The following is a 12,217-nucleotide window of genomic DNA, read 5'->3' on the forward strand; positions in this document are numbered from 1 at the left end:
ACTGACAAGGTAGCAGCTGCCAGCACCGTGGGGCAGGGAGCACCCAGAGACCCACATTCAACGCACAGCTCTGTGCAAGCCCTGGGCTGGGCAAAGGGAACATCTAGGCAAACCAGACACTCTCAAGTGCTTCTGCTCTCAAGGAGCACCCAGCCTAGTAGGGAGACAGAAAAGCGACGTGGAAAGTTATGAACCAAAGGGATACCATTGACAGCAGCTGTCATATCTGAGGTCTCTACTGTGTGCCATGGTGCTGGAAACTTTTCACACATCACCTCTAGACTCCACTGCACAGACGGGAAAATGAGACTCAGTGGTATTAAGTCACCTGCCCAGGATTGTGCAGCTGATAAAGTTAGGTCTGAAGCCCACCTTGTTCTGACTGCTGAGCCTGTAGCCTTAACCCCAGCAATATCCTGTCCCCACACATGTTCCATGTGAAGCATGGAGAAGGGAGCAACCCCACCTGGGGTGAGTGCTGGGGTGGCATTGGGAAAGGCTTCCCAGGCTTGGTGACATTTAGTCTGGGCTTTGAAGGATGAATAGGAGTTCGCCAGTTGAAGGGCAAAGTGGAGAAAGGCATTCCAGGTAGAAGGAACAGCAAAGGCATGGAGAAGTAGGAGGATACAGGAAGTTTAGGGGAAGGGGCTACAGGGTAGTATCACAAGGCTGTGTGGCTGGGGAGGACGAGGGATGGGAAGGTGGGTTGGGACTTTAGTGAGAAGGGCCTTGAAAGCCAGGCTAAGAGGTTTGGTCTTTATCCCATAGGCTTCGGAGAAGTTGAAAGTTCCTGGAAATCAAACCCTGGAACTATATAGATATTATGGCAAGATTGCCACCGATGGCTGTTTTATAAAGTCCACTAAGTCGTGCTTCTCAAAGCATCAGTGGAGCAGGACCATTTTTAAAAGAATTTCTAATCTGTCACAGACCAATGCTTTTGTAAAATACAAGGAAAATGAATTACTAGAAAAATAAAATAAAATAAGACAAAAAATACAAGCCTAATTTAAAAAATGAGATTCAACAGACATAAAATTATCAAATTGCTCTAAAAGTTCTCAACCCTTAATATCTATATTCTCTCTGATAGGACTGGGCTTGTCCAGGGATCTCTTTATAGGCCCAGATTCAGGACACATGCAGGTTGTCCTAGTAAGAGCTAAGTGCTCTCAGACAAGTCCCATTCTAGAGCTGAGGAACCTGCTGCCTGGAGACGGTAGGTAGGTGGGCTGCCCACGATCCCACAGCTGCTGAGTAGGGCTTGGGACTCAAACCTGAGGCTGTCTGCCTCGCACTCAACCAGTCTGGAAGGTGCAGCAGACCCCTAAGCAGAGTCCTCTTTGGCCTCGTCCGTTCACTTTGTCCCTCCTCCTACCTCTTTTCAGCACAAGGTCAAGATCCCTGTAGACGGAAAAGGGGAAATAGAGTCAATTTAAAAAGGGAACTTCCTTGCCCAAAGTGCCATTGCAAGAGGGTAGCAGAGGCGGCCAGCCCCCATGTCTCCTGACACCAGCCTGTGCTCAGTCACACTACTCTGCCTGCCTCCGTGTCTGTGCGGTGACCTCCAGGCCAGACAGTGCCAAGGAGGATGAGCGAAGCGGGGGCAGGAGGAAGCAGGGGACTCATCAATTGCTGGCAATTACACGGTGCTTTGTCATTCTTAATTAGCTCAGTGGCTCCACAGCCCAGAGATCTCCCCGTAGATGCCAGGCTGGGGGAGGAGACAGCTGCTGGTCCCACCATGGAGGGCGATTTGGAGGGTTAGGGACCAAGGGCCCCCCCTCAGGAGCACCTCCCCAGGCCCATTAGGGGCTGCTGTTTCTCCACCTGCTGTTTCTCCTCCTTCCTCACCCACTTGCCAGACACTGTGAGAACCAGAGGACAGAAGTTAAGCCATTGGATGCGTGTGAGACACCTCCTCTGCGCCAGGCACCGATCAGCAACTCTAGGAGTCCCTGGAGCGAATGCTGATTTCCAGCCCCCATGCCTGAGGCATGCCCAGATGCTGGAAGAGGCAAACAGGCTCACCATCATCATAATAGTGATCATCAGAGTTACTCTTTAAAAAAAATGTTATCTTTATTTTTATTTCTTTGAGACAGGGTCTCTGTCATCCAGACTGGAGTTTAGTGGCGTAATCTCAGCTCACTGCAACCTCTGCCTCCCAGGCTCAAGCGATCCCCCCACCTCAGCCTCCTGGGTAGCTGGGACCACAGGTGTGTGCCACCATACTCGGCTAATTTTTAATCTTTTGTTTTATAGAGATGAGGTTTTGCTTTGTTGCCCAGCCTGGTCCTGAACTCCCGAGCTCAAGCGATGATCCACGCACCTCAGCCTCCCAAAGTGCTGGAATTACAGGCGTGAGCCACTGTGCCCAGCCCTGTTACCATTTACTGAGCACTTGCCACACGCCTGCCACTAGACTAAGCATTTTGCATATATTATCCCACAGAAGCCTTACAAAGCCCTCTAAGGTAGGTATTATGCCCACTATACAGATGAGGAAACTGAGGCTCAGAGATAGCTAAGGTTACATATACATACATGGAGGATTTGTTTTAGAGCCAAGGTATGTGGAGCTCCAAGGTCTAACAGTTGTTTAGGAGTATGTGTGTGTTGGGGAGAGATTACTGGTGTGTGGGTGGCTGTGACCATGGGTGTTAGGGAGGAGGCCAAGTAGCTGTTCAAGGCAAAAGTGGGGAGGCCAGGAGAGTTGAAGGAGTCTGGCTGGGTGTTCCTGGAAGAAGCAGCTGCATGGGAAGGGTCTGAGGAAGGACGGGTTCAGAGGCAACTGGTTGGGGTGGTCAGGTCAGCGGGCACAGCAGGCAGGAAAGGCCCTGCATTTGAGGTAAAAGGTCAGAGCCCTGAGGCTTGTGACTCACCAGTAAGTAACCCAGGCTTCTTCTGATTCCCTGGGGGAGGACTGTCTCCGACCTGGGCCCCAGGGAGGGTGGCGCAACCCTACCCTGTCTGTTGAGGGTGTGATGTTAGCCTGCCTACCGCTCAGACTGGGCTATGCTGGTTCTAATCCCAAGACAGAGCGCTCCCTTCCCTGGGGCCCAGCCAAGAACTATGATATTCATAGGTGCTCCAGCCACGCCATCTTCATTGTCCACCCAGTTAGGAAAGCAATTTTAGTTTTATTAAAATATGTGGCCGGGCGTGGTGGCTCAAGCTTGTAATCCCAGCCCTTTGGGAGGCTGAGGCAGGAGGATCATGAGGTCAGGAGTTCGAGACCCACCTGACCAACATGGTGAAACCCCTGTCTCTACTAAAAATACAAAAATTAGCTGGGCGTGGTGGTGGGTACCTATAACCCTAACTACTCAGGAGGCTGAGGCAGGAGAATCACTTGAACCCGGGAGGCGGAGGCTGCAGTGAGCCGAGATGGCACCACTGCACTCCAGCCTGGGTAACAGCTAGACTCCATCTCAAAAAAAAATATATATATATATATGTGTGTGTGTGTGTGTGTGTGTGTATATGCAACATATATATCACTTACTATTTGCCAGGCAGAATTCTAAACATGTCACAAACATTAACTCTTTTTTTTTTTTTTTTTTTCTGAGATAGTCTCGCTCTGTCACCAGGCTGGAGTGCAGTGGCATGATCTCGGCTCACTGCAATCTCTGCCTCCCAGGTTCAAGCCATTCTCCTGCCTCAGCCTCCCGAGTAGCTGGGATTACAGGCATGTGCCACCATTCCCGGCTAATTTTGTATTTTTAATAGAGACAGGGTTTCACCGTGTTGGCCAGGATGATCTCGATCCCCTGACTTCATGATCCACCTGCCTTGGCCTCCCAAAATGTTGGGATTACAGGCATGAGCCACCACGCTCGGCCATTTTTTTTTTTTTAGATGGAGTCTCACTCTGTTGCCCAGCCTGGAGTACAGTGGTACAATCTTGGCTCACTGCAACGTCCACCTCTCAGGTTCAAGTGATTCTCCTGCCTCAGCCTCCCGAGTAGCTGAGACTACAGGCGCCTGCCACCACACCCAGCTAATTTTTATATTTTCAGTAAAGATGAGGTTTCACCACATTGGTCAGGCTGGTCTCAAACACCTGGCTTCAGGTGATCCGCCCACCTTGGCCTCCCAAAATGCTGGGATTACAGGCATGAGCCACGGCACCCAGCCAACATTAACTTTTAATCCTCATGATGACTCCATGAGGTGTAATCCCCATTATTCTAGTCTATTCAGGCTGCTCTAACAAAATACCAAAGACCGGCTGGTTTATAAACAACAAAAATGTATTTCTCACAGTTGCAGATGCTGGGAAGTTCAAGCTCAAGGTGCTGGCATATTGTGTCTGGCGAGGGCCCGCTTCCTGGTTCATAGACGGCTGTCTTGTCACTGTAAGAGTGAACAGGGCCAGGAATCTCTCTGGGGTCTTGTTTATACTCATGCCATTCATGAGGCCTCTGCTTCCATGAAGGGATTACCTCCCAACGGCCCCATCTCCTGATACTTTGAAGGTTAGGATTTTGATATACGACTTTTGATAGGACAGAAACATTCAGTCCATTGCACCAGTTTTACATTGTAGAGGAAACTGAGGCCCATGGGATTTAAATGACTTGCCAAAGGCCACGTAGTAAAGAAATAGGGGAGCCTGGATCCCGGGATCCAGCATCGGTGTGCTTAACTACTGCGCTCTGGTGTCTTCCACTAATAACTCCCATTTTACAGATGAACAAACAGAGGAAGGGATTGGCTCAGGGAAGTAGGGAGGACAGACCACCTGAGGACCCCAGGGCCTCTCATCCCAGCTTAGGCTTTTGTCTTGGTCCCACTACAAGCCCAAATGATGGCTGGAGAGAGGCTGAGAGCCCTGTCAACTCCTTGGCATCCACTATCTTGCTGGGGTCCTGTGGGTCCGCTGAGGAAGAAATGAGTAAGATTGTAGCTGATGCCATTTGACTAAAGACAAAAGCCATTTATTCCCATAGGTAGCTCCCCCACCCCTTTTACTGTTCTTTTTCTGATCACTAAAGGAACATGATCACTACAGAAATGTTTACGAAGTTAGGGCAGATAAACAGAAAACCAAACAACAGAAGAGAAAAGAAAAATCCCCTTTCAAGCCCCTCTTGAATACTGAGCTACTTTCAGGACTTATTTGTTTCTTTTCTTTTCTTTTTTATTTATTTATTTATGTTTTTTGAGACAGAGCTTTGCTCTTGTTGCCCAAGCTGGAGTGCAATGGCGTGATCTCGGCTCACTGCAACCTCCGCCTCCTGGGTTGAAGCAATTCTCCCGTCTCAGCCTCCCGAGTAGCTGGGATTACAGGCATGTGCCACCATGCCCAGCTAATTTTGTATTTTTAGTAGAGATGAGTAGTAGCTGGGATTACAGGCATGTGCCACCATGCCCAGCTAATTTTGTATTTTTAGTAGAGACGGGGTTTCTCATGTTGGTCAGGCTGGTCTCAAACCCCCAACCTCAGATGATCTGCCTGCCTTGGTCTCCCAAAGTGCTGGGATTATAGGCGTGAGCTACCGCGCCTGGCCCTACTTCTTTGCCTCCTCCTTGTTGTTATAAGCATCCAAGGTGGGAGGCAGGAGACCTGGCATTTGTTCCTGGCTTGCTGTGTAACCTTGCACCAGTCCCTATCCCTTTCTGGGTCTTAGCCTCCTCATCTGTGAAATGAGGGTTCGGCCACAGTGACCTCAGAGGAGGCCACTCACAGCTCTGACATTCTGTTTCTGCTTCTGTTTCTGCGACTGGCAGAAGGGGCACTAGCAGGCTGCCCCTCTGCAGGGGACACATGGCTGACAGCTCCCAGCAAGCCATCTCCGGGAAACTGCAAAGGCCGGTAAACAGCTTTCGTTGCACACGCAGAGTTCCCAGGCCTTCCTGCTTATCAGGCCCATATGGTGCCCCCTGCCAGCCGGACACCACCAGCTGCCCTTGGCCAGTCTGCCCTGGGGGATCACTTTTCCTCCCTGCTCCAGAATGCTCTCTCTACTATTCCAGAATCTAGCTGGCTCGGGATAAGTGAGCCGGGGGGCTCAGCCCTGTGGACCCACCTACCTATTGCCACAGCCCTTTTGCAGAAGGCAGCCTGGTTTGGTGAAAAGTTGGAGAAAGGGAGAAGGGGAGGAAAGGAGGGAGGAAGGATAGGAACACTGACTGTGTTCCAACTCCATTTGGACCCCTTACTACGCATTTGCGATTCAGAAATGAATCAGAAAAACTTCCTGCTTTTGGAGGGTACAAAGTCTAATGGAGATGAGAAGAGTATAAACAGGCAGCAGCAGTGCTTGCAGTGCTGAAAGTTCAGGATTGTGGGCGCCCACAAAGAGAAACTTAATCCATGGGTGGTAGTCAGGGAAGGCTTCCTGGAGGAGGCAACTTTAAAGGTAGGTTCTCAAGAACAGGATTCAGCCATTCCAACTCCTGTTATTTAGTCCTTACGGATAGCCCCGTGAAATAGGTACAGTTGCCCCTTTTACAGATGAGGCTCAGAAGGGTGAGTTCACAACCACCAAAAGGACAGCTGAGTTCTAACCCCTGGCATTATACTCTACCCCATCGCCTATGGGCCTGAGTCTGATCCCAATCTCTGACTCTCGGAGACTATCAGTGAATGCTTCCCTCCCTGACCTAGGGCTCTCATCTGTTAAGTGGGTCCACCTAAGCAGTGTTGCTGGGGAAGCCAAGGACAGACTGGCTAACAAAGCACTTGGTTTATAATCAGGGGAATGTCAGTGAGGCCACCCTATCCAGCTGGGGACAGCACAGTGCTATGTTTCTCCCGACACAGAGAAGACTGCTGGCTTCTGAGCTGGGAGTAATTACAGAGGCTGAAGTTGGCCTTGCCTGCGGCACCCTCTTCTAAAAGAAGCCAGGCTGTGGCTTGGATGTGTGTGTCCTCCCTCTGGCTACTTTTGGCACAGTTTGAAAGGAAGGCACGGCATCCTAGAGAGTTAGAATAAATCCTTCCAATCCTGGAGTTAGAACATCTGTGCCTGAGCAGTTCTGGGGTTCAGACTGCCCTCCGAATGCTCCTAGGAAGCAGCATGGGGTCAGGGTCAAGGTCATGCAGATTCTTGACCCTGGCAGGTTGGAAGGATCACTAGAGATAGCATTGACTCTCATTCACAGAAAAACAAGACTCAGAGAGGGGAAGGACTTGCCTGAGGTCACACAGCAAGTCAGTGTCAGGGGCACATTTCAGATCATACCATTTCTGAGGCTACCTGGGAAGTTGCAGGGGCATGGGGTGGCCCAGCATGCTCAGGTGGTGCCAGGGAGCAGCCAGGGAGCTACGTGGATGAGTAAAGTAAGGGCAAACTTTTATATACCGACCCTGCGCCTAACAAGGGGTCTATACTGCAAGCTTGTCCAACCTGTGGCCCACTGGCCATGTGAGGTCCAGGACGGCTTCGAATGGGGCCCCACACAAATTCGTAAAGGTTCTTAAAACATTATGAGACTTTTTGGGCCGGGTGCGGTGGCTTACAGCCATCCAGCACTTTGGGAGGCTGAGGCAGGCAGATCACTTGAGGTCAGGAGTTCGAGATCAGCCTGGCCAACATGATAAAACGCCATCTCTATTAATAATACAAAAATTAGCCGGGCATGGTGGTGCATGCCTGTAATCCCAGCTACTCGGGAGGCTGAGGCACGAGAACAGCTTGAACCCGGAAGGTAGAGGTTGCAGTGACCCGAGATCGCACCACTGCACTCCAGCCTGGGCAACAGAGTAAAACTGTGTCTCAGGAAAAAAAAAACAAAAAAACAAAAAAACAAAAAAAAAACTCAAGAGTTTTTTTTTTTTCTTTTGAGAGAGAGATGTGTGTGTGTATATATATATATTTTTTTAGCTCATGGGCTGTTAGTGTATTTTATGTGTGGCCCAAGACACTTCTTCCAATGTGGCCTAAGGAAACCAAAAGTCTGGATATCCCTGATTTACAGCCTCCACTCTTTCCTAAGTCTCCCACTGCCCTGGACATCGCATTGTTCTTGTCCCTGAACAAGACCTTTCACCATTGGAGGAGCCCTCAGTCTCCCCATCTGTAAAATGGTCACTGGAAATCCTAGGCCGCTGGTCTCAGACCCTCAGGCTCCTACGGGGTGGGGATTGGGGAGAAGGAGGAAAGCGGGGGCGTCTGGGGCTTGCGATTCGCTATCTTCTGGCGCCTTCGGGCGGCCTCAGAAGCTCTTGGGGCCTGGACCCTGGGCCTGGACAGGGACCGGGCGGGGCGAGATCGGCGGTCGGGGGCGGGGCCCGCCTGGGGGCGTGGCCTGTCCTTCCTTGCCCCGCCCCGTCGGACGCCGCGGCGGAGCTCGCGCCGGGAGGGGAGGAGCGCGCAGCCCGCGCGCTGCAGGGCCGGGCGGAAAGTTTTTCCTGACGGAGTTTTGGTGGCGGCAGCGGCAGCGGCGGCGGAGCGGGCCATGGACGCGCTCAAGTCCGCGGGGCGGGCGCTGATCCGGAGCCCCAGCCTGGCCAAGCAGAGCTGGGGGGGCGGCGGCCGACACCGCAGTGAGTGTGCGCGCGTCAGCCGGGCCGGGCCGGGGTCGGCGCGCGGGGCCTCCGCCGGCGCCCGGAGTGCGGCCAAGTTGGGCAGAGGCGGGGCCTGACCGGCGCTCAGGTCCCGGCGTGGCCCTTTCCCGGCCCTGCGGGGCAGGGGGTCGGCCGGGGTCAAGTTGCGCACCTACTCCCCGGCCGCTCGGTGCCGCTGCGAGGAGGGGCAGCGCTGAGGAAGGAGCCCGAGCTCGAGGTCCCCAGGTGCAGCCGGCATGGGGTGGGGTGCAGGTTGGGAGAAGAGGCCCCCGCCACCCGCGGTACCTCCCGCCCTGCTGTCCTGGCCAGCTAGGGGGAGGCAGGCCGTGTTCGTCGGTGCCGGGGGGAGGAGGAAAGCGCGCAGGAGCTTGGAAAGACGCCCCGGTCCCGCACCCCTGCGCCCCAGCCAGCGGCTGCGGCGGGCGGGAGCCCACTGGCCCGTTCTCCCGCCCCCTGTCGGACCCACCGGGCCAACTTTTGACTCCGGGTGTCCAGACACCCACCCAGGTGTGAGCCCGGGGTCGCAGGTACGTACTTGAAATTGGGAGAGAGGCCCCGCCTGGGGTGCCTCGGGAGAGCCCCACATCAGGCGGTCTAGACCCCTGCGTCCTTTCCTCTAGTCGGGTCCAGGTGACAAGCCTGGCGTCCCAACTATTTTTGAAACCTGTTTTCTCTCGCACCTTTCCCTTCGGGCTTCTAAAGTCCCTTGGGCGCCCAGGCAAACGGCAGACTCGCTGTCATCTCTCCCTGGAGCGTCTGGGAGGCTGGGAGGGGCCTCCCCGTGGCTTCTTTCTCTCCTTGTTTCTGGTTACGCTCAAGGAACTTGTCACCTGGCACCTTCCCCTGAAGCCAGAAGACCAGCCCAGCGCAGGTCGCAGGTCTCGTTGTTTGGGAGGGAGAAGAGAGTGGCTTGCCTGGGGTCACACAGACCTTCCTGCCGGTTTTGGAGCCAGAACCCAGGACTGCTGCACACTCCCACCTCCCTGCCAGCCACTTCGGGCCACAGCCTCTCCCCTCATCAGGAAACAACTGACAGTACAGCACCCCCTCACCCCGTTCCCTCTTGGCCTTACAGGGCTCCACCAGGGGAGCCCGAGCTCCCTGGTCCCAGGAATGCCAGCGTGTCTGGGCCTAGAGGGCCCGCCTTGCTCCTCCTCTGGCCCCACTCTGTTGTTCAGCTGTGGCCGCCTCCCAACTGAGACTGGCATTGGCATTGGGAATGTGGGGTGGTGCCTGCTGGTGGGGGGTGGTGTCAGAGACCCATTAGGGCTGGGCCAGTAGGCCAGGGGATGTACCGTTTATCACACTGATTGCCTCCCAAAATAGACCCTCTAAAAACTGGCAAGATTTGACCAGAACTTCTGAGAATGGCCATCTGTTCCAGCGGGAGAATCCTGCGGTTTTCTCCAGGAATGAGGGAGGGAGTGTGGCAGGGCAGCCCCCGGGGAAGTGGTTTTGAAGGAAGGGGGGCTGGCAAGGGAAGGGAGGCTAGAAAGAAACATCTCTGAATCTGGGGACGCAGAAGAGGTAGCCACTTTGGATGGTGGAAGAGAATTTCTCTTGCCATCTTCAATCTTGGGCAAGTCACTTGTCCTTTCTGATGCTTGGTTTCCTCATCTGCAACATGGGGATAAAAACTCTTACCTGGCTGGAGTATCAAGGAGATTAGTAGTAATAATGCTCCCTCCTAACTGGTGGCTTTCTTCTGCCCTGCTCCTCTTCCCCCTGCCTATCCTTGGGACACCGCCAGCATGATTAGTACTGTGGTGAGATGGGTTTTGGGGGCCCAGAGCTCGTCTGCACCTTTGGAGGAAAGGAGAGGAGCACCTCTCCCCCTCCTCCAGGCCCCAGTAAGCCCAGAGTGCTGTCCTGGAGCCTTTGGACCTGAAGGAGGGCGGGCCGAGCCCCACCTGTCCCTCGTGATGAAGTCTCAATTTCCTCACCTGTAAATTGCAAATAACAGTAGTACCTGCCTCCAACTGTTTGTGGGGATCAAATGAAATTGCGTTTGCCTGGCATAGAGGAAGACTTTGGTAAATGGTAACTACTTTTTTTGTAACTGTTTTGCAACGTGTTTTTGCTTCCATTCTCTCATTGACTCCTGTGAGGTGACAGAGCAGGCCCATTTTAGAGACAAAGGAACTGAGATTCTGAGCATTGGAGTCATTGGCCCCAGACACAGAACGTCTAAGAGGCAGAGCTCCACATTCCTAGCGCAGAGGTCTTACCAGTGTGCTTGGTGGATTCTGCCATGGGAGGAGCTGGGAGCAGTCCTCACCCACCCCAGGTTGGGCTGGCAGCCTCTGACAGCAGTGGCCACAGGTTAGAGCAGGGGCCATGGGGTATGTGGGGGTGGGGGTGCTAGGGTCACCTTGCTCAGGGTTGTGACCCATCCGGGCCTTGGACCTGGTCCCTGTGGTTGAGTTTTGAGGCCAAACTGAAGCCAGTGGAGTTCAAGTTAGACTGGAACGCTGCTCTCAGTTGTGACCTGTTCCTCTCCGTCAAGGTCCTCACTAGGATTAGCATGAGCATTGCTTATTTGTGGAGAAACAAGCCCAGAGAAGGGCAGCACCTTGCCGGAGGGGAGGACTCCTGGGGATGGGAGATCTTTAATCCCCAGTCTGCACCAGCCTCAGCATCTCCAGCAGGTAGAGCGGCAGGTGCTGGCAGTCAGCACAACATGGAAGTGGTATGCAGAGGGGATAAGGGCGGCCATTGACAGCACCAGGGAAGGTCCCTGTGAGAAGGTGACTCAGTACACACCGGTGAATCCCAGGAGGGAGGAGTCTGGGAAGAGCGTTCCAGCCAGAGGGAACAGCAAGTGCAGGGAATGGTGAACTGGAGCCTAAGACTCTGCTTCTCACGGGCCTGGGGGCTGTGTGAGGGGCACGTGGCTTGAAGGAGTCAGAGGTCACCCACTGCCCACTGAGGGTCAGATACTCTTTTTGAGCAGCCCTACAGAGCTCTGCCTGATCCCACCAAGGGGCTTGGGCTGCAGGAGGCAGGTGTGGACTGGAGTCCCAGTGCTGTCGATTGTGAGCCATGGTCAGACTCCTCTGGGCTTCTCTATCTGTGAAATGGGAACACTGATCTATCCGGGACTCTTCTTTCAGTATGAGAATGGCCATGGACATGTTAAAGCTCTTTGCATTTGACCATTGGTAATGACAGTAGTTCACACTTGTGATACTTGGTATGTACCAGACAGGGTTCTAAGCTCACCTCAGGTGTGAACTCAATTCATCCTCAAGACAATCCCATGGATGGATACTCTTTTTTTTTTTTTTTCTTTTAAGAGGGAGTCTCCCTCTGTTGCCCAGGCTGGAGTGCAGCATTGGGATCTTGGCTCAGTGCAACCTCCACCTCCTTGGTTCAAGTGATTCTCCTGCCTCAGCCTCCCAAGGAGCTGGGATTATAGGTGCCCGCCACCACACGCAGCTAATTTTTTTGTATTTTTAGTAGAGACGGTGTTTCACCATGTTGGCCAGGCTGTTTTGAACTCCTGACCTCAAGTTATCCACCTGCTTCAGCTTCCCAAGTGCTAGGATTACACATGAGCCACCATGCCTGTCTGAGGTGGATACTCCTATTGTCCCTGTTATTTATTTATTTATTTATTTATTTATTTTTGAGACGGAGTCTCTCTCTGTTGCCCAGGCTGGAGTGCAGTGGCCGGATCTCAGCTCACTGCAAGCT

The 12,217-nt window shown here is 53.2% G+C and overlaps 1 protein-coding gene across 2 annotated transcripts in view; it reads left to right on the forward strand.

The window, feature by feature from the left end:
* Positions 1–8,300: 8,300 nt before the first annotated feature.
* LDLRAP1 (low density lipoprotein receptor adaptor protein 1) overlaps positions 8,301–12,217 on the forward strand; it is a 26,901-nt gene continuing 22,984 nt past the window's right edge. The window contains exon 1 of one of the 2 annotated variants that reach the window (XM_011977905.1): positions 8,301–8,500. In XM_011977905.1, the coding sequence (XP_011833295.1) occupies positions 8,413–8,500 (88 nt within the window). In that variant the 5' untranslated portion in view covers positions 8,301–8,412. Of the gene's footprint in view, positions 8,505–12,217 lie in introns of both variants that reach the window. The other variant, XM_011977907.1, reaches the window with a different exon arrangement.

The sequence above is a fragment of the Mandrillus leucophaeus genome, unplaced genomic scaffold (assembly GCF_000951045.1).
Source record: "Mandrillus leucophaeus isolate KB7577 unplaced genomic scaffold, Mleu.le_1.0 Scaffold185, whole genome shotgun sequence".
Classification (NCBI taxonomy): Eukaryota; Metazoa; Chordata; class Mammalia; order Primates; family Cercopithecidae; genus Mandrillus; species Mandrillus leucophaeus.